Source organism: Taudactylus pleione, unplaced genomic scaffold (assembly GCF_031769625.1).
Source record: "Taudactylus pleione unplaced genomic scaffold, aTauple2 ptg000471l, whole genome shotgun sequence".
In the NCBI taxonomy this organism is placed as follows: Eukaryota; Metazoa; Chordata; class Amphibia; order Anura; family Myobatrachidae; genus Taudactylus; species Taudactylus pleione.
Window position 1 is genome coordinate 5,111,902 of NW_028284873.1, and position 27,631 is coordinate 5,139,532.

The 27,631-nt window shown below is 41.7% G+C and overlaps 1 protein-coding gene across 1 annotated transcript in view; it reads right to left on the reverse strand.

Moving 5' to 3' along the window:
• Positions 1–27,631, reverse strand: part of ADAMTS10 (ADAM metallopeptidase with thrombospondin type 1 motif 10) — a 175,987-nt gene that overhangs the window by 81,051 nt on the left and 67,305 nt on the right. The window contains exons 8-12 of the mRNA XM_088448917.1: positions 26,500–26,639; positions 26,174–26,217; positions 23,555–23,660; positions 22,442–22,588; positions 12,824–12,965 (exon numbers count right to left, since the gene is read on the reverse strand). Coding sequence (XP_088305043.1) covers positions 12,824–12,965; positions 22,442–22,588; positions 23,555–23,660; positions 26,174–26,217; positions 26,500–26,639 — 579 coding nt within the window. The remainder of the gene's footprint in view (positions 1–12,823; positions 12,966–22,441; positions 22,589–23,554; positions 23,661–26,173; positions 26,218–26,499; positions 26,640–27,631) is intronic.

Below are 27,631 nucleotides of genomic sequence, written 5' to 3' on the forward strand. Positions count from 1 at the left end.
CGGTATCCGCCATTAGTGCAGTGGGATTTAGACAATTGATGGAGGTAGTGTGTCCCCGGTTCCAAATCCCGTCTAGATTCCACCTGCATCCTCAAAGCAGCAGCGACAAGTGTGCGTCTGTCTGTTAAAGGGTGGTGACACGCTCAAAGTGTGCTACACAAACAATAAAAATATTGTTGTTTTTTTTTCTGTCTTTGTGAAATGTGTGGGCTGTAGCCGCACCTGCATCCTCAAAGCAGCAGCGACAAGCGTGCGTCTGTCTGTTAAAGGGTGGTGTAACTCTCAAAGTGCTCCAAAAAATAAAAAACTATTTTTTTTATGTGTTTGTGACTTGTGTGCGATGTAGCCGCACTTGCATCCTCAAAGCAGCAGCGACAAGCGTGCGTCTGTCTGTTAAAGGGTGGTGACACCCTCAAAGTGTGCTACACAAACAATAAAAATATTCTTCTTCTTTTTTCTGTCTTTGTGAATTGTGTGGGCTGTAGCCGCACTTGCATCCTCAAAGCAGCAGCGACAAGCGTGCGTCTGTCTGTTAAAGGGTGGTGACACCCTCAAAGTGTGCTACACAAACAATAAAAATATTCTTCTTTTTTCAGTCTTTGTGAATTGTGTGGGCTGTAGCCGCACTTGCATCCTCAAAGCAGCAGCGACAAGCGTGCGTCTGTCTGTTAAAGGATTACATCGGTGACAGCATCCAAGTAGGCATGTCAGACAGTCCGTACCTGTACTGGCAGGAAAAAGAAGCAATTTGGAGGTCCCTGTACAAACTGGCTCTATTTTACCTGAGTTGCCCCCCCTCCAGTGTGTACTCCGAAAGAGTGTTTAGTGCAGCCGGGAACCTTGTCAGCGAAAGGTGTAGGAGGTTGCTTCCACAAAATGTGGAGAAGATGATGTTCATAAAATTAATTATCAACTCTTCCAGGGAGACCAGCCTCCAGAACGTACAGGGGGACCTGTGGTTGTGGATTCCAGCGGGGATGAGTTAATAGTCTGTGAGGATGAGGATGTACACAACACTGAAGAGGGTGAGGAATCGGTGGATGAGGAGGATGAGGACGACATCTTGCCTCCGTAGAGCCAGTTTGTGCAGGGACAGATTAATTGCCAGCTTGTTTTGTGGGGGCCCAAACGAACCAATCATTTCAGCCACAGTCGTGTGGCAGACCCTGGCGCTGAAATGTTTGGTTTGTTAAAGTGTGCATGTCCTGTTTATACAACATAAGGGTGGGTGGGAGAGCCCAAGGACAATTCCATCTTGCACCTCTTTTTTTTCTTTGCATTATGTATAGTTTGGGGCCTAGTTTTTCAAACTGCCATCCTGTCTGCCACTGCAGTGCCACTCCTAGATGGACCACGTGTTTGTGCCGCCCACTCGTATCTCTTAGCATAGTCATCCAGCTACCTCGATGCAACCTTTTGGACATAAAAACACTATTGTGAGGTGTTCAGAATAGACTGGAAATGAGTGGAAATTAAGGTTATTGAGGTTAATAATAGCCTAGGAGCAGAAAAACCCACAAATTCTGTGATTTTAGCTGTTTTTATGCTTTTTTTCAAAAAAATACAGATCCAAAACACAAAACCCAGAACCCAAAACACGGAAGGGTGGTTTTGGCAAAACCAATCCAGATCCAAAACACGAAGAAAGATCCAGATCCAAAACCAAAACACAAAACACGAAAAGTGGCCGGTGCACACCCCTAATATATATATATATATATATATATATATATATACATATATATACAGTCAGGTGCATAAATATTGGGACTTTGACAGAATTTTCATATTTTGGCCTCTATTCACCACCACAATGGCTTTGAAATGAAACAAACAAGATGTGTTTTAACTGCAGACTTTCAGATTTAATTTGAGGGTAATTACATCCAAATCAGGTGAATGGTGTAGGAATTACAACGGTTTCTATATGTGCCTCCCACTTTTTAAGGGGACAAAAGTAATGGGACAAATTAACAATCCTAAATCTAACTTTCACTTTTTAATACTTTGTTGCAAATCCTTTGCAGGCAATTACAGCCTGAAGTCTGGAACGCATAGACATCACCAGACGCTGGGTTTCATCCCTGGTGATGCTCTGCCAGGCCTCTACTGCAAATGTCTTCAGTTCCTGCTTGTTCTTGGGGCATTTTCCCTTCAGTTTTGTCTTCATCAAGTGAAATGCATGCTCAATCGGATTCAGGTCAGGGGATTGACTTGGCCATTGCAAAACATTACACTTTTTAGCCTTAAAAAACTCTTTGGTTGCTTTTGCAGTATGCTTCGGGTCATTGTCCATCTGCACTGTGAAGCGCCGTCCAATGAGTTCTGAAGCATTTGACTGAATATGCCAGTTCCATTGGCAGCCATACTTGTCCACGCCATGACACTATCACCACCATGCTTCACTGTTGAGGTGGTATGTTTTGGATCATGAGCAGTTCTTTTCCTTCTCCATACTCTTCTCTTCCCATCACTCTGGTACAAGTTGATATTTGTCTCATCTGTCCATAGGATGTTGTTCCAGAACTATAATGGCTTTTTTAGATGTTGTTTGGCAAACTCTAATCTGGTCGTCCTGTTTTTGTGGCTCACCAATGGTTTACATCTTGTGGTGAACCCTCTATATTCACTCTTGTGAAGTCTTCTCTTGATTGTTGACTTTGACACATATACACCTACCTCCTGGAGAGTGTTCTTGATTTGGCCAACTGTTGTGAAGGGGTTGTTCTTCACCAGGGAAATAATTCTTCTGTCATTCACCACAGTTGTTCTCCATGGTCTTCCGGATCTTTTGGTGTTGCTGAGCTCTCCGGTGCGTTCTTTCTTTTTAAGAATGTTCCAAACAGTTGATTTGGCCACACCTAATATTTTTGCTATCTCTCTGATGGGTTTGTTTTGATTTTTCAGCCTAATGATGGCTTGCTTCACTGATAGTGACAGCTCTTTGGATCTCATATTGAGAGTCGACAGCGACTGATTCCAAATGCAAATGTCACACCTAGAATCAACTCCAGACCTTTTACCTGCTTAATTTATAATGAAATAATGAGGAAATAGCCCACACCTGTCCATGAAATAGCTTTTGAGTTGATAGTTGATAGTCCCATTAGTTTTGGCCCCTTAAAAAGTGGGAGGCACATATAGAAACCGTTGTAATTCCTACACCATTCACCTGATTTGGATGTAATTACTAGGGGTGTGTACCGGCCACTTTTTGTGTTTTGTGTTTTGGCTTTGGATCTGGATCTTTCTTCGTATTTTGGATCTGGATTGGTTTTGCCAAAACCACCCTTCCGTGTTTTGGGTTCTGGGTTTTGTGTTTTGGATCTGTATTTTTTTAAAAAAAATAATAAAAACAGCTAAAATCACAGAATGTGTTGGTTTTTCTGCTCCTATGCTATTATTAACCTCAATAACCTTAATTTCCACTCATTTCCAGTATATTCTGAACACCTCACACCTCACAATAGTGTTTTTATGTCCAAAAGGCTATTGTAAGCGACACGAGTGGGCGGCACAAACACGTGGCCCATCTAGGAGTGGCACTGCAGTGGCAGACAGGATGGCAGTTTGAAAAACTAGGCCCCAAACAGTACATAATGTAAAAAATAAAAAGAGGTGCAAGATGGAATTGTCCTTGGGCCCTCTCACCCACCCTTATGTTGTATAAACAGGACATGCACACTTTAACAAACCAATGATTTCAGCGCCAGGGTCTGCCACACGACTGTGGCTGAAATGATTGGTTCGTTTAGGCCCCCACAAAAGAAGCTAGCAATTAATCTGTCCCTGCACAAACTGGCTCTACGGAGGCAAGATGTCGTCCTCATCCTCCTCATCCACTGATTCCTCACCCTCTTCAGTGTTGTGTACATCCTCATCCTCACAGACTATTAACTCGTCCCAGCAGGAATCCACCACCACAGGTCCCCCTGTACGTTCTGGAGGCTGGTCTCCCTGAAAGAGTTGGTAATTCATTTTTATGAACATCATCTTCTCCACATTTTGTGGAAGCAGCCTCCTACGCCTTTCGCTGACAAGGTTCCCGGCTGCACTAAACACTCTTTCGGAGTACACACTGGAGGGGGGGCAACTCAGGTAAAATAGAGCCAGTTTGTACAGGGGCCTCCAAATTGCCTCTTTTTCCTGCCAGTACAGGTACAGACTGTCTGACATGCCTACTTGGATGCTGTCACCGATGTAATCCTCCTCCATTCTGTCAATAGTGACAGTATCATATGCAGTGACAGTAGACATGTCAGAAATTGTTGCCAGGTCCTTCAGTCCGGACCAGATGTCCAAACTTGGTCCTGCCTGCCCTGCATCACCGCCAGCGGGTTGGTTAGGATACCTAAGTTTTTTCCTGGCAGCCCCAGTTGCGGGAGAAAATGAAGAAGGAGCTGTTGACGTGTCACGTTCCGCTTCAGCTGACAGTGTTTTCACCAAAAGGTCTTTGCACCTCTGCAGACTTGTGTCGGCCGGAAAGAGAGACACCACATAGGCTTTAAACCTAGGATTGAGCACGGTGGCCAAAATGTAGTGGTCTGATTTCAACAGATTGACCACCCTGGAATCCTGGCAAAGAGAATGAAGGGCTTCATCCACAAGTCCCACATGCCGAGCGGAATCGCTCCGTCTTAGCTCCTCCTTCACTTTCTCCAGCTGCTTCTACAATGGCTGATGAGGGGAATGACCTGACTCAAGCTGGCAGTGTCTGAACTGACTTCACGTGTGGCAAGTTCGAAGGGTTGGAGAACCTTGCACAACACAGAAATCATTCTCCACTGCGCTTGAGTCAGGTGCATACCCCCTCCTTTGCCTATGTCATAGGTGGATGTATAGGCTTCAATAGCCTTTTGCTGCTCCTCCATCCTCTGAAGCATATAGAGGGTTGAGTTCCACTGCGTCACAACCTCTAGCTTCAGGTGATGGCGGGGCAGATTCAAGAGTGTTTGCTGGTGCTCCAGTCTTCGGCACGCAGTCGCTGAATGGCGAAAGTGGCCAGAAATTTTTCGGGCCACCCAAAGTGTCCCCTGCACGCCCCTGTCGCTTTTCAGAAAATTCTGCACCACCAAGTTTATTGTGTGAGCAAAACATGGGACGTGCTGGAATTTGCCCAGATGTAATGCCCGCACAATATTGGTGGCGTTGTCAGATATCGCAAATCCCCAGGAGAGTCTAAGTGGGGTAAGCCACTGGGCGATGATTTCCCTCAGTTTCTCTAAGAGGTTGTCGGCGGTGTGCCTCTTACTGAAACCGGTGATACACAGCGTAGCCTGCCTTGGAACAAGCTGGCGTTTCTGAGATGCTGCTACTGGTGACGCTGCTGTTGTTGCTGCGTAAGGTGATACATCTACCCAGTGGGTTGTCACAGTCATATAGTCCTTAGTCTGCCCTGTTCCACTTGTCCACATGTCCGTGGTTATGTGGACATTGGGTACAACCGCATTTTTCAGGACACTGAGGACACTTTTTCTGACGTTTCTGTACAGTCTCGGTATCGCCTGCCTAGTGAAGTGGAATCTAGAAGGGATTTGGAACTGGGGACACACTACCTCCATCAATTGTCTAAATCCCACTGCACTAATGGTGGATACCGGACGCACGTCTAACACCAACATAGCAGTCAAGGCCTCAGTTATACGTTTTGCTTCAGGATGACTGCTGTCGTACTTCATCCTCCTCGCTAAGGACAGTTGGAGGGTCAATTGTTTAGTAAAAGTAGTGGTGTTCCTACTTCCTCTCTGGGAGGATGAACGACTCCCAGCAGCAGCAACAGCAGCAGCGGCAGCAGGAGGCGTAGCAATGCAGGTTCCTCCAGAGGAATCCCGGATAGGAGAGTCAGTCATGCCAGTGACATGGCCTGCAGGACTACTTCCGATCCTGACTAAGGAGGAAATTGATGAGGAGGGAGTGGACGATGTGGTTTGCAGGCGCTTGGATACAACAGGATAACGGGATTTAGGTGTCCCTGGACTGCTTACGGTCTTAGCCAAAGTTTCTGAACTTGACAGTAACTTTTAATGAACGCGCTGCAGGTGCCGTGTAAGGGAGGATGTTCCTAGGTGGTTAACGTCCCTACCCCTACTTATTCACCTTTACATATGGTACATATAGCAAGACAGTTGTTGTCCGGATTTGGATAGAAATATTGCCAGACCAAAGAGGTGGAATGTTTGTTCTTCTGCCCAGGCATGTCCATGATGGGCTTTTTCATCCCACGGACAACAACTGTCTCCCCCGGAGCCTGATTTAAACAAACCACATCACCATCAGAATCCTCCTCGCCAACTTCCTCCTCAGTGCCAGCTACACTAGTATCCTCATCCTGTTGTACTTCAACAGTGACATCTTCAATTTGCATATCAGCAAGTGGACTGTGGGTGCTCCTTTCAGCATTTGCAGGGGGCGTGCAAATGGTGGAAAGAGCCACCTCTTCCCGTCCAGTGCTGGGAAGGTCAGGCATAGCAACCGCCACCACACTTGGACTCACCTTGGGGATTTGTGATATCTCCTTAGAACGCACAGTTCTTCGCTGTGCTTTTGTCAGCTTAACTCATTTTATTTTTTTAGTGGGAAGAGGGCTTCCATCGTCATGTGAAGCTGAACCGCTAGTCATGAACATAGGGAAAGACCTTAGCCATTCCTTGCAACAAAGTGTCGTAAATGGCTTATTGGCAAGTTTACGTTTCTCTTCAGATGATTTCAATGTTTTTTTCAAGGTCATTTTCCTGAACTTTGTCATTTGGGATTGTATGTGCCCTCTACTATGACATTGAGCATCGGCCTTGGCAGACGACGTTGAATGCATGTTATTGTCTATGTCATGACTAGTGGCAGCAGCTTCAACACTAGGAGGAAGTGGTTCTTGATCTTTCCCTATTTTATTTTTATCGGAGAAAGTTTGGTCCTCCATTTAAGTTATATAGATATATACGTGCGGCTAAGGCGCACACAAACACAGAAAATATTTTTTTATTTTTGTTGGAGACTAGTGCACTTTGTGGGTTACACCACGCTTTAAGAAATGAGCCATCTGGCCCTTTACTTATGGGACACAGGCGCACGTTTGGCGCTGCTCCTTTGTTGATGCACGTGCAGCCACAGTGCACACAATTCACAAACACAGAAAATCTTTTTTTATTTTGTTTGCAGTGTACTTTGGTGGTTACAGCACCCTATAACGGACAAGCCAGCTGGCCCTTTATTTAAGGGACACAGGCGCATGCTTGGCACTACTTTGTTGATGCACGTACAGCCACAGTGCACACAATTCACAAACACAGAAAATATTTTTTTATTTTGTTTGGAGTGTACTTTGGGGGTTACAGCACCCTTTAACGGTCAAGCCAGCGGGCCCTTTACTTATGACACAGGCGCACGCTTGGCACTACTTTGTTCATGCACGTGCGGCTACTGCGCACACATTTCACAAAGACAGAAAAAAAAGAAGAATTTTTTATTTTGTTTGGAGTGTACTTTGGGGGTTACAGCACCCTTTAACAGACAAGCCAGCCGGCCCTTCACTTATGGGACACAGGCGCATGCTTGGCGCTGCTCCTTTGTTGATGCACGTGCAGCCACAGTGCACACAATTCACAAACACAGAAAAAATATTATTTTTTTTTGCACTTGGGGGGAGCACCCCTGATGGACAGAGCACCCCCTGGACAACACTACAGCACCCCTTTAGGACTGGGACACTGCACAGGACTTTGGAGTGGACACAGCCCCTACGGACAACTGACTGCACAACACAGTCCAGCCAGCCCCTATGGACTTTGAAGTAGTGGACACAGCCCCTATTAACAACAGCAGCACAGCACAACACAGCCAGCCCCTATGGACTTTGAAGTAGTGGACAACAGCAGCACAGCGCAGCACAGCACAACACAACACTACTCTGCACTACACTACACAGCCCAGCCAGCCCTAACTCCCACCCTCCCTCTTCACTGTCCACAGCCGAGTGAGAAAATGGCGCCGACGCAGGTACCTTATATAGGATCCAAAACCCGCGAGCAGGGCTGCCATCAGAAATTGTGGGGCCCCAGACTGTCAAAACAGACAGGGCCCCTTACTTTGGGCGGGTGGGGGGACAGTTTGTCAGAGGTGGGTGTTGCTGTGAATGTGGGTGGAGCTACAGTGGAGGTATGGCATCAATGGTGGGTAAACCAGTTTAGAGAAAGGTGTGGGAGTAAGGTGAGGGTGAGAGTGCAGGGTGCAGGGTGAAGGGTGCAGGGTGAGAGTGCAGGGTGAGAGTGCAGGCTGAGGGTGCAGGCTGAGGGTGCAGGGTGAGGGTGCAGGCTGAAGGTGAAGGGTGAGAGTACAGGCTGAGGGTACAGGGTGAGAGTGGAGGCTGAGTGCAGGGTGAGGGTGAAGGGTAAAGGGTGAGAGTGCAGGCTGAGGGTGAAGGGTGAGGGTGCAGGGTGAGGGTACAGGGTGAGGGTGCAGGGTGAGAGTGCAGGCTGAGGGTGCAGGCTGAGGGTGAAGGGTGCAGGGTGAAGGGTGAAGGGTGCAGGGTGAAGGGCGCAGGGTGCAGGGTGCAGGGTGAGAGTGCAGGGTGAGAGTACAGGCTGAGGGTACAGGGTGAGGGTGCAGGGTGAGAGTGCAGGGTGAGGGTGAGGGTACAGCCAGCCCCTATGGACTTTGAAGGAGTGGACACAGCCACTATGGACAACAGCAGCACAGCGCAGCACAGCACAACACTACCCTGCACTACACTACACTACACAGCCCACCCAGCCCTAACTCCCACCCTCCCTCTTCACTGTCCACAGCCGAGTGAGAAAATGGCACCGACGCGGGTACCTTATATAGGATCCAAAACCCGCGAGACCCGGAAGGCGGGATGATGACGTTTTGCCTCGATTTCAGATCCGAGTAAGGCGGGAAAAGTCGAGCCTGACTTGGATCGGCCTCGGATCGGGGGGGCTCGGGGGGGTTCGGATTTCAGAAATCCGAACCCGCTCACCCCTAGTAATTACCCTCAAATTAAATCTGAAAGTCTGCAGTTAAAGCACATCTTGTTTGTTTCATTTCAAAGCCATTGTGGTGGTGAATAGAAGCCAAAATATGAAAATTCTGTCAATGTCACAATATTTATGCACCTGACTGTATATATATATATATATATATAATCAATAAAATGCAGGCGGCGCTCATCAGACTTGTTTTGGGGACAACCCCCGTCCTCAGGGACAAACGTTTGTCTTAATAACGCGACTCGTCAGGCCCCACCCCCATCACCACCCTTCTGCTTCTCTTACCCGGGCTTCTCCCAGGAAGCAATATTAAAAGGTAGGCAAGTATGATATATTTATATATATATATATATATATATATATATTATTTATTTATTTATTTTTTCATGCAAGAGAAGAATGGGGTTCTGCACTGTCATTTTTAAAATTTTATAATGTCATGTGGAATTTAATTAAGAAAATAAAATAATTATTTATGTTTTAGCTATCATGACGGCTGGATTTCTATACTACTAGATGTGGACAGCGACTAAGCAATAATCAGAACATGGTCTACAGAGAGCTCACTTATTTTCTATCCTGGTACTTGTTTCTGACTGCTATGAAGAGGCCTGTCTTTGTATATCACTTATACATACACTTGCCTACTTATAAAAAAGCATTTCAGGGAGATTGTAAAAGCAGCATCTGTTTGAAAAACACCAAAGCGACAGTTAGAAGCTGATTGGTTGGTATTTTATCTCTCTCCACTTTATCTCTCTCCAAGGCTTAGAACATCTCTCCCTAGGTGCCCTTTCTACATTGTTACAATAACAGTGTTAGGTTCCTTACCTAGTACTGTTAGGATGCCGCTGTCGGTATTCTGATCTGCTGCATCCCGACCGCCGGGATCCCACACCCAACCCGTTTAAATTATGCTTTAACCGTGAAGCATCCTACACACATTTTATTTAAACGTATTTGCCAACTAAAGCCTTTTAAAAGTTCCTTGACAATATTAATACAAAACATAATGTAAGCAAATTAACCAGCAACACACGAGGCCGGAGCTACCATTAGAATAACCTATGTTATTGCCTACGGCGTTAATGCTTAAAGAGTGCATAAAACACTGAAAGAGTGACATAATATAATTAATCCAGTGGTTTTAATGAGCCAGTGGTGCCTCCACACAAAGGCTGTTGACATGAAGGAGAAGTAGCCAAATGCTTTTCACATGCAAATCTGCTAGTTGTCTCTCTACCATATCCGTACCATATACCATACCATCCCATTATTCTATGTAGTTCATGTGATTTCACAAAGTTATATAATACTGTGCAAAAAGTTTAGGCAGATGTGGAAAAAATGCTGCAACGTAAGAATGATTTAAAAAATAGATGTGTTCATAGTTTATTTTTGTCAATTAACAAAATGCAAAGTGAACAGAAGAGAAATCTAAATCAAATCAATATTTGGTGTGACCACCCTTTGCCTTCAAAACAGCATCAATTCTTCTAGGTACACTTGTACAAAGTCAGGGATTTTGTAGGATTATAGTCAGGTGTATGATTAACTAATCATACCAAACAGGTGATACTGATTATCATTTTCATATGTAGGATGAAACACAGTCATTAACTAAAACAGTTTCATATCACAGGGCATAAACAGTGGCAAGACTGAGCACAGCAACAAGACACAAGGTAGTTATACTGCATCAGCACGGTCTATTCCAGGCAAAGATTTCAAGATGTGCTGTTCAAGCTCTTTTAAAGAAGCACAAAGAAACGGGCAATGTTGAGGACTGTAGACACAGTGATCGGCCAAAGAAACGTAGTGCATCAGATGAAAGATACATCATGCTTACTTCCCTTCAAAATCGGAAGATATACAGCACTGCTATCAGCTCAGAACTGGCAGAGAAGTCTGGCCAGAAGTGGTCTTCATGGAAGAATTGCAGCCAAAAAGCCATACCTTCAATGTGGAAATAAGACCAAGCAACTCAACTATGCAAGGAAACAGAAAGCGTAGTGCAGAAAAATGGCAGCAAGTGCTCTGGACTGATGAGTCCAAATTTTATATATCTGGCTGTAACAGAAGGCAGTTTGTTCGCCAAAGGGCTGGAAATTAGTACAATAATGAGTGTCTGCAGGAAACAGTGAAACATGGTGGAGGTTCCTTTGAAGTTTGGGGCTGCATTTGAAATGGAGTTGGGAATTTGGCCAGGATTAATGGTGTCCTCAATGCTGAGAGATACAGACAGGTACTTATCCATCATGCAATACCATCAGGGATGCGTCTGATTGGTTCCAAATTTATTTTGCAGCCGGCAACGACCCCAAACATACAGCCAATATAATTTAGAACTATCTTCAGTGTAAAGAAGAATAAGGAGTCCAGGAAGTGATGATATGGCCCCCACAGAGCCCTAAACTCAACATCATCGTGCCTGTCTGGGATTACATGAAGAGACAGAAGGTTTTGAGCAAACCTACATCCACAGATACTGTACAAACTAGTTTTATGAATTCTTCATAAAAGAAAGCACTATTTAGTTAGTCAAAATAAATATTCAATGTATTACAATTAAATTGGAATATTATGAATTGTTTATAATTGTAATAAATTGAATATTTATTTCGACTAATTAAATAGCGCTTTCTTTTATGAAGATTTCATAAAACTAGTTTGTATCATTTTAAAGGGAGCAATACCCTTTAGAAAGCAGCAATTTGATTAGAAGTTATTGTCACCAGATAGACAAGCACCCTAATATACATTTTGTGTGTATCTGTTGTTTAGTCTACATCCACAAATGGTTAGTTCTCCAAGATGTTTGAGACTACCTCCCTGCTGAGTTCCTTCAAAAACTGTGTGCCAGTGTACCTAGAAGAATTGATGCTGTTTTGAAGGCAAAAGGTGGTCACACCAAATATTGATTTGATTTAGATCTCTTCTGTTCATGGGCGTAACTACCATAGGTGCAATGGGTGCAGCTGCTATGGGGCCCAGAGCTGAGGGGGCCCATCTTCCTTGTCAAAGGTACATGTGTTATATACATTTTTCACCATTGGGTGGTACATAGGGGTCCTTACCAACTTTTGCTATGTGGCTTTCAAATACCTACTTAAGCCTTTGCTTCTGTTCATTCACTTTGCATTATGTTAATTGAAAAAATAAACTTAACACTTTTATTTTTGAAAGCATTCTTACTTTGCAGCAGTTTCTCCACACCTGCCTAAAACTTTTGCACTGTACTGTATGTCGGCCACACACACAATGATCAAATCAACTGGGTAATTTTAAGACATGGTCGAAAACCTAGTCGGTGAGCTTTTGATCATAATTTAGCCACCTATATATATGGATAATTTGACACTTAATGCTGTCACTCATTGCTGAGACCGGATGCTAGGAATGGACAATGTGTTGCCAGCTGTAACTGGCATGCACATGACCAGAATCCAAACAGCAGCATAATATGTTTTGGAGGTATGTAATCAAACTGATGCGATATATAGTAAAAAGTAACAATTCATTTACGCAAATCTTCATAAATAGACCCCTGATTTTCTAACTAAACACAGGAGACATTGACTCTTGTGTTATGTACTATATAAAAATAACCATCTTTTATAATTGTGGTAACATGAAAGGGATGGGCAATCATTTGCTCATGACCTAGCATTGTTTCATCACTAAATTCCTGGTTTAAAAGGTTGTGGTATGGCATGTCAACATTCATTATGTGGATAACTTGATGTTTACATGGTCTGGAATCTGTTAACAAATGATTTAAAGGTCATCGCTAACTTCCAATTCTTTAATTGGCAAGACAATATAGGAAGGGACTCTACCCCGTATTTACACTGGCGGGATTTAATTCCATGCTGGAAACGGCATTGATCATCTGCATCATAAGCCTGTCCTGGAGCTTGTGTGGGATAAATAAAATCCTGCCGTGGGGGAGCGTTGTTTAGACAGAGGCCCAGTCCTGAACTGTGGAGAGAGAAAAAGAAGGTATTATCATATTTATTTATGAACAAAGTATGTAATGTCAATAGACATTTTATGTTCAAATTAAAGTTGAATGGCACTCCAGCATATGGATATTCTGATGTCCTTACAACAGTACAAGGAAATTTTAGTATTGATAGTCCAGAATATAATGTACCTACACTAGTACTGTGAATACCAAGTACATATTCAATGAATTATAAAACATAATAAAAACAACGTCCTAACATCAAACTTGAAATAGAAAATAAATTGCCAACCCAGCTAGCCTCTTTTGTGTGTTTTTTTGCTTTTATCATAGAGATATATTTTGCACAATATTGTACAGATTATGGGTATATAATGGCATTAAAAGTTATGTTCTTATAATGTTCTGTGGGCTGAAAAGTAATGAGACTGAAGTTTTTATTCAGAATCAGATGACTCCACAGGTTTTGAACATTTTTATTTTTCAAAGTAGCGTCCTTCACATTCAATAAATTTTTTGCAGCGTTTCAATAACGATTCAAAGAAGTGCAGTAGACTGTTTTGTGGCATCATTTTTAGTGTTACAGCTGTGGCATTTTTCAATTCATCATCTGTTGAGAACTTCTTTCTGCGCAGTTGTTTTTTCAGGGTTGGGAATGCCCAGAAATCACACGGCGCTAAATATGGATTTCAGTCAGTGCTGCCAATGCAACAGCAGCAACATGTGGTCGGGCATTGTCTTGTAGCAAAAAACACTATTTCTTCAGCAAATGTGGTCTTTTCTTCCTCATGGTTCCATGCAAATGGTTTTTCAGGACGTTTGCATAGTAGCCACCATTAATTCTCTGTGTACGGGGAACCCAGTGCTGTAAGATCATATCGTGCGCAACAAAGAACAGCAGAAGCATGACTTTACACGCCGAATTTACACACACAAGCATGACTTTACACACAGAATTTTTTGGTCGGAGGCAAATTGTGTGTTCCATACACTGGACTGTTGTTTGGATTCCGGATCATAATGATGAATACACGATACATCACACGTCACAATCGATATCAGGAAATCAGGTATCCTCTCCAGCATTCAGATGGAGTTCTTGCATGATTTAACTCGCCATCGCATCTGCTCTTCTGTGAGATTTCTGGGTACCCACCTGGCACACACGCGCGCACGTATAAATTGGAGTTTTAATCCCACAGGAATCCAAAGGGGGGCTTGTGTAGTTTCATTAGTATTTACATCAATGATGGTATACTGTGAGCAGGAAAAGCAATTACCAGGACAGGAGATGGGTAAAACAAAAGTCCTTTCATCCATGTCTGCATATAGATAATGTGGATCTGGTTAGATTGTACATGAAAGCCATCTTTGGGCACTAAAAAAGCAGGGGTATTCAAACAGTAGTCTGATCAAAAGGTATGTTCAACTCATACATGAACAAAAACAAAAACCATATGTTAACCTTTGACTAAAATTTTTTATTTTTTCAAGAGCTAGGAGCTTCAGAAATCATATAAATATACCTAAAATCTGTGCACCAGTTTGGTGTAATTTGGGGGCACCTAGGCCATATGGTTTGGGAGAAAGGAGGTGTGTAATCAATCACGCATCCCAGAGCAGTCTTTTTACAATAATTTTATAGTCTAAAGAATAGAGATTAATGTGAACATGCCATATTTCATAGGGCTACTACACAGGCAAAATTATGTCCAGTTATGTGTACTTAGGTTTGAAGTTACGTGGGCGGTCCTGGCTTGGACCTTGGATTATTAACCAGCCAGCCAGTCATCTGGAACTTGGTCATGCTGTCACTATGATGGAAAAGTTGATAAAAGGTATGGGAACATTTTCCTCAATGTCAGACTTTGGGGGATCAATTCTAATTTGAAGCCTGGGCCTGCATTTCCTTCCATTCCCCTTGGCACAGAATAAGTCACGTGTAAGTTTTTCCTTTTTATTTTGAAATTGCAACACCTGTTTGTCTATTTATTCTGTAACTCTTTATTTATATAATTTTCGTAACTAAGCATTGTACTCCATTTTGTAAATAAACTGTTCCTTCAAGAGAGGTGTATAACAAGCAGAGTGATAGAATATTAATTGGGAGTATTATATTAGGCTCTGCCCTCGCTACATCAGGACTCGGGGGTTCTGCGTGACTGCAGCCTGATGCTAGTGTAGTACCAGTCAGGGTGATACGGTTATTGACTCTGACCTAGTCCGAGTCAAACGTATGTATGGTTGTATGGTTCCCTGTCACATATATGATCGAATACTTTATTGTAACTATATCACCCTTCATTATTTTACCTTTCATTTCTCAATTTAAAAGTGTGTCTACTAGTTCTAGAAAATCCTTCATTAAAAACAAACAAACAAACAACACAAAACACTGCTTTCCTAAACTTTCCTGTAAATGCTATGACTATATCATATCACCTTCATCATCTTTAAGTCTTTCCTAATACGCTCTGTGTAACCTAAGAACCATTCCGTTTAAAGACTGGTAAGTGACTGGTAAGACCTCAATGAGAGGTCATAACAGTCACTTATTAAGTGTCACTATAACCACCCTGCTACTATTACCTGGCTGACCCTGCTGCATGACTACGCTGCTTACCTGTCTTTATATCATCATCTTACACTATACATCTTCATTCATTCTAAATTCTGCTTAGAGATTTTATTTCACATTTTGATATATAAAACTGAAGACTCCACATTTTAGGCAATTCCTTCTCTAAATCCCCTAAAACCTCAGGACCTTCCCTTGTAGACTTTTTAATGAAAACAGGACCCAGGACTGATCCTTGTGGTACAGTACCATACTGGGTACCAACCCATCATCTGAGTCTCTACCTTTAACTATAACACTCTATGGGCCTGATTCAGCAAGGATCGCTATTCTGCTAATACGCACGCAACGCAGTTGCTAATATCAGTGGGGATATGTAAATAATTGCATTCGCATTGCACTCACAGCCTAACATAAGGACACCCACGTCCCCTTACTCACATCCGTATACTTTGGCAACATAGCGAAACAATCGGTAACATTGAGTAACATCGGACCCATTCGCACAGTTAAGGCAGGCCAGACCTCACTCAGGCATTGCTAACTTCAGCACATGCTATGAGACCTTAGGTTGCGTATGGTATCATAGTGAATAATTTATGCACACCCTGCAACGGCGTTGAAATGCACTGGCACGCCCAACCACCCCCCCCGTCACCACCCACAAATGGCACTTCCTGTCAATTACTCTACGATGGGTCTGCGTAGCTGCTGCAAGCACAGTCCCGATGCGCACGCATGCGCAGTGAGAATCAATTGGCCGATTGTGTGCGTATTAGCAACTGCGATCAAAGCTGAATCAGGCCCTATGTCCGGGTCGACTATTAACAATAAAACTCTGTTTCAGGTCCTGACCTTTAGCAATAACATTCTTTAATCACCTAGATACATACCATTCGACAGTGATTGTTTAAACAGTTTGGTCAATTACAATTTAAGTAATACTCCAAATAATTTTTAAACCCATTGACCAATAAAGTAGTAGCAGAAACAAATAAAATAATACATTCTCCAAACAATCTAATGCTGATACATGGGAGAAAAAAATAGACAGTCTTGCCAAATCTAGTAAATTGAGAAGAATTGGTGTAGTCTCTCCAATATTGAAAATAAACAACCCAAACAGATATAACAGTTACTATCAATCTTTAGGGGAATTCAATTAACCACGGTACTTTACCACTGGCTACTTTATCCACCGGGCTAATTCAATTAGCCACAAAGCCCAAACTTATCGTCAGGGGACGTGGCCTTAGAAAAAGAAAACAAAACAAGTATTAGCAGAGCCATTAGGGCTGTGGAGGGGGACGCTCAGTGGCAGCAGTCTGCCTTGCCCCACTGTAGGCCAGCACACAGCAGCATGTGTTGGGTTGCTGACAGATAAGGGGGACAGTGGACAATGGAGGGACGATGGGAGGATGTGATAGGTGGCGGACCCGGGTCCCTCCAACAACCCCAGGCCCGAGTAATTGCCCCCCCTTCTCGGCACCCCTGCTTACCGGATATTTATTTTCAGGAGCTCAGCAACCTCCGAAAAAAAATGCCCAGTAACTATCTGTTTTCGGGCAGGTGCTGGCATTGTAACATAGAATCCGTGAACTTGTTATGGATCCTATGTGTATTTACCTGAAAGCACATATTTTGGGGGGCAAATAAGATGGGATCTAATTGAATTGCTCGAAGGTAATTCAAGCATTCAAATCCCTTTTTATTTCCCCGTGAAAATATCAGGTCTAATTGATTTCCCCCCTTATTATAGAGAAAAAATGGTCAGATTTTATCAACAATGTCCTTCTAGAATTCTACAAATGCACTAATCCATGCGCTTTCCCATACAAATAGGTGCAGTGATGCATAAATAGGAGCATGATGTCACAAAGGGGAAAAAACGGCATTTGTGCTGTAAATCCGGATTGTTAAATAATCCTGAGGGTTAGTAGCTTCTGTGCCTTGCACATTCATGACAAAAGACCTTGACAACCAGCCAGCCTGTTATATCTCTGTTATCAGAGAAATGTATTATTCTGCAGCTCTGTGAACCCTTGCTGCTGTAATTCAACCATAAAGCAGCAGAAAAAAATATTACAGTGATATACAAATGATCTTGCTAGCAACTTGGGGACAAACAAATCAGGGCCGTAACTGGGGTAGTTCGACCTGTGCCATGGCACAGGGCACCGCAGGGAAGGAGACGCTGTTTGGGCCTGTCAATTTTCCTGTTTATCATAATTCTCGCTTGTAGCTTCCTCTTTTATTCCTGGCATTTCTGGCAGACCCTATCTCTTCCCTGGCCCTTTCCTATGAAGCCATGGCCCTTTTCAGGTGCACTTATGTCCCTAGTTAAAAAATGCGTTGGGGGAGGGCGGGCAACAATGCTCTCTCTGGCACAGGGCACCAAAAAGTCTAGTTACGGCTCTGAAACAAATAAATTGGTTGCAAATGCCATTTACTGTACATAATGATTTGTCTACCTGTCTATAGGTGATACAATGTGCAAATGTCTCTCTATTGCACGTTAGACAAAGTGAACTTGTAAATTAGCAAAACGAGTGCATGCAATGTAAATGCCATGAGCACTGCTAATTTTTATATGTGTTCACCCACGTTCCAGAACAAATTAAGTCCAGTCAAAGCAAATCAAGTTGGTGGCACCTGCATGTGTGCAAAATGTAGCTCATTTGGAAGGGACTATCAGGCTACGCACAGGGTATAGCCTCACTGTTTTATATTTTAAATGAGCCAGAAATGGTGAAATTGTGCGTATAGGGAAACGTTCCTGCTTTAGGGGATGTCTGTTGAGATTATTTTCAATGTGAAATAACTTGATTTGTTATATGCTCTGAGATGGTAGAATTAGGGTGTAGGTCTATAGTTTAGGTTTATTGTGTCTAACTAAGCACACTTTATACAAAAAGACTATTTTATAATAAAAAAATGTATGTGATAAAGAAAGTGCTGCTGTCCCTTTACTCTCATTATTATTTTAATTATTAATTTTTTTATTTGTATGTTTTCAAACATATTTTGTTGAGTTTTTTGTATTGAGAACATATCATGTACATCACATATTACCATCAACATTCTTGTACGTCAATAGGTATTTGAGGACATATTATATATGATATAGATACTGGGTACAATAGTATTTGAAGTGTCCAAGTCTTATAAAAGATCGAAGATGTTGCAAGAGAAATAATCAACTACAAGGGAAGAGAAATTCAGTAGATGCTAACTTAAGTAGATTACTAAATATTTATCGTACATTGTCACTCTTTTGAGACATATGGGTTTGGTGACTTTCTAAAAACAGTTAACATCTTGCAATAAAATGATTTGGAACAATACTAAGTTACAGAACACACAGAAACATCGGGAGGCAGGATAAGGAGAGAACACTGGGGAGAGTGGAAGGGGAGATTGGACAATGGTAGGTTATTTACTCTTATAAAGGAGTTATGTGAGTTCCCTATACCAGTGAAGCATGTCTATAAATTGTTGAATGTGAGGTATGGAATATTGGGGACAGTTTCATGGTGGTCATTTTTTTTGCAGACATTGATTGTATTTTGATGAATTCCTGATTGCTTCGAGGGGAGGCATAGTAAAACATGTAACATTGGTACAACTAAAAGGAGTCAGCTATACATTATAAACACCTATCGCTTAATTCAAATATTATAAATATATGGGATTGTGTTGATGCATCTAAGAATTCTACATATAAACACCAATTAGCATATTATTTTTTTTACTCCCTTGTTGGGGTCCAGGAGGGTTGACATTTTTGTAACTAGCTGGGAAACCTGGCATTGCCCGGGATGAAGGCTGGACCCTGAAGTACACCTGCAGCCTTCATTTTTTTTACATTGTCCTCGTCTATAACCTGGATTATTATGCACATTAGGAGTAAATGACAGTGCAGGCAGGCGTATTCTCTTTCCATTTGGAATGGGGTATATCAGCAGCACACTGACTTACAGAACAGAAATCAGTATAGCTTCCAAATTCACTTGAGTTTCAGAAATCACTGCAGAACAGAGGGGGTGATTCAGCTGCGGACGGACATGTATCGCAGTTGCTAACATGTTAGCAGCTGAGATAGCTGTAATATGGTAATGCAGCAGGAGGCATCATGCCTCCTGCATGCTTTACTGATCTGAGATGCGTCCAAGGGCGCAGCATTAGATCATCTGCAAACCATTTGGCCAGCTGAGTGACCATGGGGTAAAAGAGGCCAGGAAATCTCAGTCAGTCAATGGAGATCCTGGCCCCTCCACTCCTCCATTTTGGTAAACGGAGGCTGTCGTAGCCCGCTTCCCGGCTAGGAACTACAGCAGACTGTCAATTACTGACACGTACTGCACATGCAGAGTATGGGTCAGACGCATGCACAGATTCTCAATAATCGTTGTGAACTGAAAGTTTTCGGAGTTTGCCTGTGAGAACAAGCACCATCTTCAGATGATGTTTTCCTCATAGCCCCTCTCCTTCCTAAGGGAAGGAATGCCAGGGAGATGAAGAGGGATCCAAACAAATCTCTCTGCCGCCTCCTCACCTCATTTCACATATGCGAAGAAGTCAGCGACGGGGACAGATAAATAACGCAGCTACTTGTGTAGCTGCGCTATTAATCGCGGGGACAGATGCTTTTTGGAGCAGCTGTCCCTGCACCAGAGCAATGATGAATTTCTCTGGTGATAAGTATCCCCCGCTGTGAGCACCTGATGATGAATAGGGCCCAGGGTGTGTATAAAGCCTGCCCCTCAGCCCCAGAACCTGTGTAATTTAAGAGTGTTCCAGTTTTATGGGATTGTGTGACAGTGTTTGGCCCTGACAAAGTACAAATCTAGGCAAAAAGCTATACCTGGTCATACTACACCACAATCGCAAAACTTGGTGGAGCTATGTACAAAACTGTGCCCATGCATAAAGAACAAACAGACAGACAGACAGACAGACAGACACACACACACACACACATGTTTTACATATGGGTTTGCTGCAGCTATAACAGTCTAGTGGTTTGGCTGGTAACAAAATGTTGAATTCCTGCAGTTTTTGGATCTGTTATAATGGCAAGGTGCTAATACATCTTTCAAATTCAGTTGTTATTCTTTTAGAAAAAGAGTAATTGACCTTATATTACATAGATCTTAAAATGGAGTTATGCTTTAATATAAATTTCTATTTAGAAATCATCCATTTTATTTGTTGGGATTTATAATAAAATTTAGACGCAAAGTAAACATTAAACGTTCTAATATGAATTCTCATGTTCCTTCTTTTTTGTGATAAAGTAGCATATTTCTATTGAAGGATCTGATTTCAACACATTCTCCATGCACTTAGGCCATAGGATATCCTTTATCATTAAAATTATTAATATTAGTCTGGGCTTGAGATTTAACTGTTGTTAGCAATGTACAGTTTCTCCTTAATCAGTTAAATTGGCCCTTACAGCTTACGTATGGTGGCTGCTGAAATAATGTAAGTAACTACTATCATGACCATACTTACTGTAGTTGATGTAATGATGCTTGCCTATAATGAGAATGAGATGTCCAAGAAGTACATACATATGTGACTAAAACTGTGAGCGAATATTCAATTCTAGTGATTATACAGTAATTCAGTGTTGGCTAAAGGTCTCAGGTTTTCCCAGAATGGACCAGCTTTCCCTAGAATAGGCTGAATCAGATCTAATCATGTTTTAACTTGGCGCCTGTTTCCAAATGTAGAGGTTGTTCTGTGTGTTTCAAATGGAGCTGTCATAGGTACTTCTCAGCACCTGCGGCTGATTAGCTAAAGAAAAAAGGGTTGACAGCACATTATTTATACACACTAATAACTTTGTACATATGTAATAAACTAATAGCGTATTCTGAAAGGAATTTGATAACAATTACTAAGGGGCATTTTCACTGAAAAAAGGATTTATTCTGCAGCTGAATATGTAAGAAAAGGCATTCCGAAGAGAAATCAGAGAGTTCTCCAGTGGCGTCTAACTATAATACCGCCGCCATAGACGGCTAACCTTTTCATTGCTTATCCAGTAACACATGCCGCTATCTGAGGATGGGGTTAGGAGTACTTCTTTCATTCCCTATGCCATCTCTGGACACTCTTCCCAGTGTGTTTGTGCATGCACTGTATATTTCAAATTACACCAGAGGAGTGAGTTTCCGTAAACCTTCTCCGGTGACCTCTTTATCATGCATTGTGTGACAGGATCAGCATAATTCCACATGAAATAAATGTGGAATATCCAGATCTCCCAGGTTTGGCAGAGCAAAGGCATTAGGGATGTGTAATGTCCAGTTCAGGTGTTGCCTCAATCAGAGTCTGGGAAGGCAGCTGATTACAGATACCTGTGTGAGGCTGGTTTAAGAACTGCAGAGACACTGGGGAAACTGAGCCTGACGGTGAGATAGTCGCCCAGCTTATAGGCCCGGGGGTGACTAGTGTTAGGGGTCCTGGACCTGCGAGTCCACTGAAGAAATATTGCTGTATTGGAAGACTTTGTGTAACATCTTGCCAGTGAAACTGCCATATGCTGTATACCTGGATGTGGTGAGCAATAAAGCTACTGATGGATTTTACCCAGGCTATGTGTAAGCCATCCTGCCTGGGTGTGATAAGTTGCAATGCAGGACTTTTGAATACATTTCCTCCAAAGTGATTTGTTTCTGTGTTTGTGGAAGACTTTAATTTTACATACTGTATGCACTGACATACTGTATGCTTATTTGAAAATCTTAATCCTCACATATTTTTTTTTTTTGCCTTAATAAAGCAAGTTGTAAAGTGATAGTACATGACCCAATTGCTACTTTTTCCTTTTTATAGGAAAAGATAGCCTGGAACTAGAAAGATTGTTAATGATTTGTAGGCAGAATGTATGAAGCTACTTACTCTAAGAAACTGGTGATATAGTCTCGACTACAAGCAGACCACACAAATGGGTTGGTCTTCATAGTAATGTGAGCTGCCATAAGCTTGGCTGTCTCTTGACCTCGAGATCCACAACCATTGCCAATACCATCATGATTCATACCAAATCTAAGAAAAGAAAATTAAATAAATTGATTAATATTTTGTCACCAGAATATGAAGTCACTCTGATATGGTATTTATAGGAGAAATCATACTTTCTAGTAGTGATGGAAATGTTCTCTGCTAGAGTGTCAGTAGAGGCTCAGTAAAATGCCATGCAACCATTGAAAATGACAAAGTATAAGTAGTGGCGATATTCACTGGATTATCGCCACCAATGTATAACTCATGAGGTCTACTCCAACCTGACACAGTGGTGTACAATTTGATTAGGTGGATGGGCTGATCATCCTACTCAGTGCAATGCCCAGTGGCATTTTTCATTTGGACCACACATATAAGTGGCAAATTTACTTTTGTGTGCTGACCTCACACAGGCCCAACGTGGCCATTTGTCAAATATATTTACCAACATTATTGTGAGACATCATTGTGTTGCCGTTTTTGTGCCACATGGTGCAGTATCAGCCTGATGCCTTTTATAGGCTGCATTTTCATGGTATATGTTGTCAGCATTAGCGATCAAGCTGTCAGTGAGATTGGTTCCAATGATGATAATTGAGCATGGCTACCAAACTGAACTGGTAATACAATAAATACATCAGTGAGGCCAGTGGGAATATTTAGTTGCTATTCAACTATTTAGTGGCAGAAGTAATGGAATGATCTCCCACAACTTTCAGTCATTCTGGCACCATTACAAGCTGATGGAAAGACTCCATTACTATTTGCAACAATAGGAAGAACTTGCCTACTATACCACTGACAGAAAAGTCATACAGAAGGACTAACATATTCTGTTAAAAAGATATGAATAATTCTTTACTCACCTCGATACTTACTTTCCAAGTTATAAATTGAGGAAGGTAGCGGAAGAGAAAGTATATTTTAGGCAGTAATTAATCTGCTGTTATCTTCAGGGATAGTGCCTGAGTGAGAGAAGACAGAAAACAATACATGGAACTCACTCACGTGTGTCCCACCTCGTGTGCAATAGTGAAGGCTGTAGCTAGGCCAATATCTTCATTTATACTGCAGCTCCTCTCTCGCTCACACATGCCACCCACTGGTGCCAAACCTGAGTAGTAATGGAGAAGATCAGATACAAATCATGCAAATCATCTGGAAGCAAAGCATATCTTATTCCTCCTAAACTGCCTGTGTCACGGACAATCAGCTACTTGATTGCCCGTGAACTAGCCATGCAGGCGAAATGCGCGTCGGTCCCTAGTGTTCACCACAACTGCACAGTGTGAGACACCGCTACACCCAGGTTGTATATGAATACTTGCATTTGTTGTTTATTTTCTCCTTCCCTGTGTCTATGTAAGGGATAGTTCTCTTGAACTGAGAAAAGACACAGGCAGTTTAGGAGGAATAAGATACAGTATACTGATACTGTGACTTACTGTTGGTGCTATACATAAACTAGCCATTTAATTAAGGGCTGGACAGCATGAGATGTTTATTGTTAGCCACAAATGCAATCTCCATCTAGCAGTTTGAACTTGATGCTCATATGTTATTTCTTTTATGTTTTTTTATTTTTTGATTGTAGATGCATTGTATTTGGAATTTGTAACCCATTTCTCTGCATGCTGCCCAAACTTTAATACTAAATACCTATCATTACCATGATGAAATTATGCAGATGCACTTTATAAACTAGCTGCTGCTATATACAAAATAGTGCACTTTATATTGTTGTCTGCTGCTATAAATTATACACGCTTACACTTTACTAACCAAGAATGTTTACCTTTCCTATTAACAACGTACAGTAAACAGATTGCCATATACATAACATTAATTAACATATAAAATTTAAACTTGGATTTTATTTATCTGTACACTCCTATCATTTCCAGTCCACAGCCCAATAATCCTCTCATTTGTTGTCCTATACTATTAACAGCAAGAAAACAGAAAGCAGAAAAGAACAGCTGTTGTTTCCAAGGGTTACTGTGGGACACTGGTCTCTCACTCCGCACCCTATGCCGTAAGTAAGATGGAGAGCAGCAGAACGTAGTGCCATACAGGTCTCTAATACCCTGACTTTTCATCCTTCTTTACTATATGGTATTACATGGTGCTAGTTATGTGCTTATCCACATGGTATTCAGTTAATTAATACAAAGTAAAAATTTTAGCTGACATAGTGATATAACATTGCAATATTGTTTGATCCTGGGTGTATTTTATTATAATTGTCCATGTGTTATATGTGTACCTGTTGTTTGTAGTTTTATATATGTTTCAAGTAATAACTGTTTGTCATATTTCGCCGCCCCTAGAGGGACAACCCCTCAAATGTATCTGTTGAACCATATGTTTAAAGGTGTAAGTCATTTTATATCCCCACTTTTTGAAGTAATAAAGGTTATGTTTTATATTACATCATATTCCCTTTCCTTTCTTCTGCTATAAGAGTGTTCCATAATAGAGTATTTTTGGGTCACACAGACCTTCTCTTTGAAACTGGTGACCAGAAAATCCTGCAGACGTGCAGACCACCTATTAATCTGTGGCAGAGATCAAATCAGTGATCAATCTATTATTATTATTATTTTTATGGGGTATGAACTAACCGGCCGGTGTTATATATAAAATATTGTGTGTTTTTGTCTATATTTATTTTTAATTTATATTAAATGTGCAGACTTTATTCTAGAGCTGCAGTAAAGGCCTGGCAAAGCATAACAAAGGAGGAATCCCAGCATTTGGTGACGTCCATGGGTTCCAAATGTCAGGCAGTCATTGCCTGCAAAGGTTTCTCCAAATTTTTTTTTAAAAAGGAACATTTTATTTATAATTTTGTTAATTTGTCCAATTACATTTGAGTCACTGAAATTAGGGTACTATGTATAAAAATGTTTGGAATTCCTAAGCATTTTATACAATATTTATGTTCAACCCCTTGAATTAAAGCTGAAAGGGGCCCATTTATCAACGAGTTTTATTATATGCAACGAGGTTTAAAACTCATTGCATATGAGTTTTAAAATAAGCCCCACACTGTAACTCTCATCTGTTTGAAAAAATGAAAGTTGAGAGCTGATTGGCTTGAGCACCATTTATTATACACAACGAGTTTTAAAACTTGTTGTGTATGATAAAACTCGTTGATTAATGAGGCCCAAAGTCTGCATTTTAAAAGCATCTCCATTGTTTGATTTCAAATCCATTGTGGTGGTGTACATAGCTAAAATTATAAACAATTGTGTCAGTGTACAAGTATTTATGGACCTAACTGAATATCACCGCAAAGGTTTTTTTATTTAACTGTATAAAACTATTTCTTCAACAAATGTTGATATTTTTAAATGATTACAATATGTTAATAATAGTTATTTAACCCTTATTCGGTATTATTTTTATTAACAAATCTGCATATTTGTTAATAAAATTATACTGATTTGTGTTTAAATAGCTATAATTTGCACAATCTGATAATAAAAAAAATTCTTCAATTTTGGGCATATTTATGGAAAAAATATTAGCCAGCTAAGTGGTTAGCTACCTAAAGGTACTGCCCCCTTTATATTATGCTAATAACAAAAATAAAACCTATATAATATGTTTAGATCTTACCTAGAGTTCCACATGGCTTGTTTTTGTAAATGCAAATGTCATATCTGAAAGACAAGCACATAGACGCAGTCACCCTAAACTATATAGCTGTATTATTATAGCACACTATTATTTTTAGGCTTTTAAAGCTTTGGCTGACTGTGGTGGCAAAGTACATGATAGCAGATGAAACCACCTGTACTTAGGTAAAGTATTTTGAATTCTATAAATAAAACTGAGCCTTGGTGTCCTATAACTCCCAAATTATTGGCAGAATACAGTAGCACTGCTGCCAGCACATATGACTGGTGACTTACATTTCTATCTGCTATCTATAGTTTATATACCTGGTAATCAAGACAGCTGTGTCATGATCAGCAATGCCGCTCTCGGTGATCGCATTTCCATTACGGCTTACAATGGACTTTTGCCACCGGCAGAAACTGTCTAGGGACTTTCCTGCATGATGATTGATCTCCAGGGTGGGCTGTTAAATGAATTGATGTGTTAATCCAAGATAATTACAACATAAAGATACTATATGATTGTACTGAGGATGCAAACATGTTTTCACTGTTATTTTATTGGAGAAAATGTGTTAAATAATGAACATTAATGGGGTGATATTGCCTGTTTGCTTGTCACAAAGATGTTTCTGGATACATATATCCATGGCTGTATTTCAGGTTACATGCATCTTAGATTGGTACAAACTTAAATCTGTCACATTGTTTCCCAAAACTCAAGGCCTGATTCAGGTATGGAAGTAATGCCAATGTCTACGCAATTGAGCGATTATCGGTAATCAGAGCATGTGTCTGAGTCGCTCTGCGTATGTGTCTGAGTAGCTCTGCGTATGTGTCTTAGTCACTCTGCGTATGCGTCAAGTCTAATATTTGTTGTCGCACGCAGTGAGGATTTATTCGCAGTGTGATTGACAGGCAGGGACTGTTTGTGGGCAGCAACAGCAGGGATGGTGACTCAAATGCAGGGCGTGTTGCAGCCATTTACAGGGCATGTCTCACCCTGCGATTGCAATCCTGTACACAACAAACATGGCTTGGCAACTTTGTTCCTGCGACCATTCTGCACAACCATAGGCTTACATAGAAAGCCGATTACAGACTAATCTGCAACATACTTGCATACCTTTATGCTGTCCCTTCCGGGAGGGGACAGCCTGGATGACACTCTGTACACAGCAGGTGGGCGTAGCGGAGGGGGGGGGCATGGCAGCTCAACCACGTTATCGTGGCCCCGGCCCCCACTGTGCAAAGCCCATAGTATAGGCACTGTACTGCGGGGGGCAGGGCTTTGATGACGTGATTTAACGCAAATCGCGTCATCTGATCCCCCGGACTGCATACTAAGTGGCCGGCAACAGGGGGTGCGGGCTGGCTGCGGCTGGTTCCGGGAGACTTGCCTAGTCCTCCGGGTGGTCGGGAGCAGCACTCGATTTTCGGGAGGCTCCCGACCAAA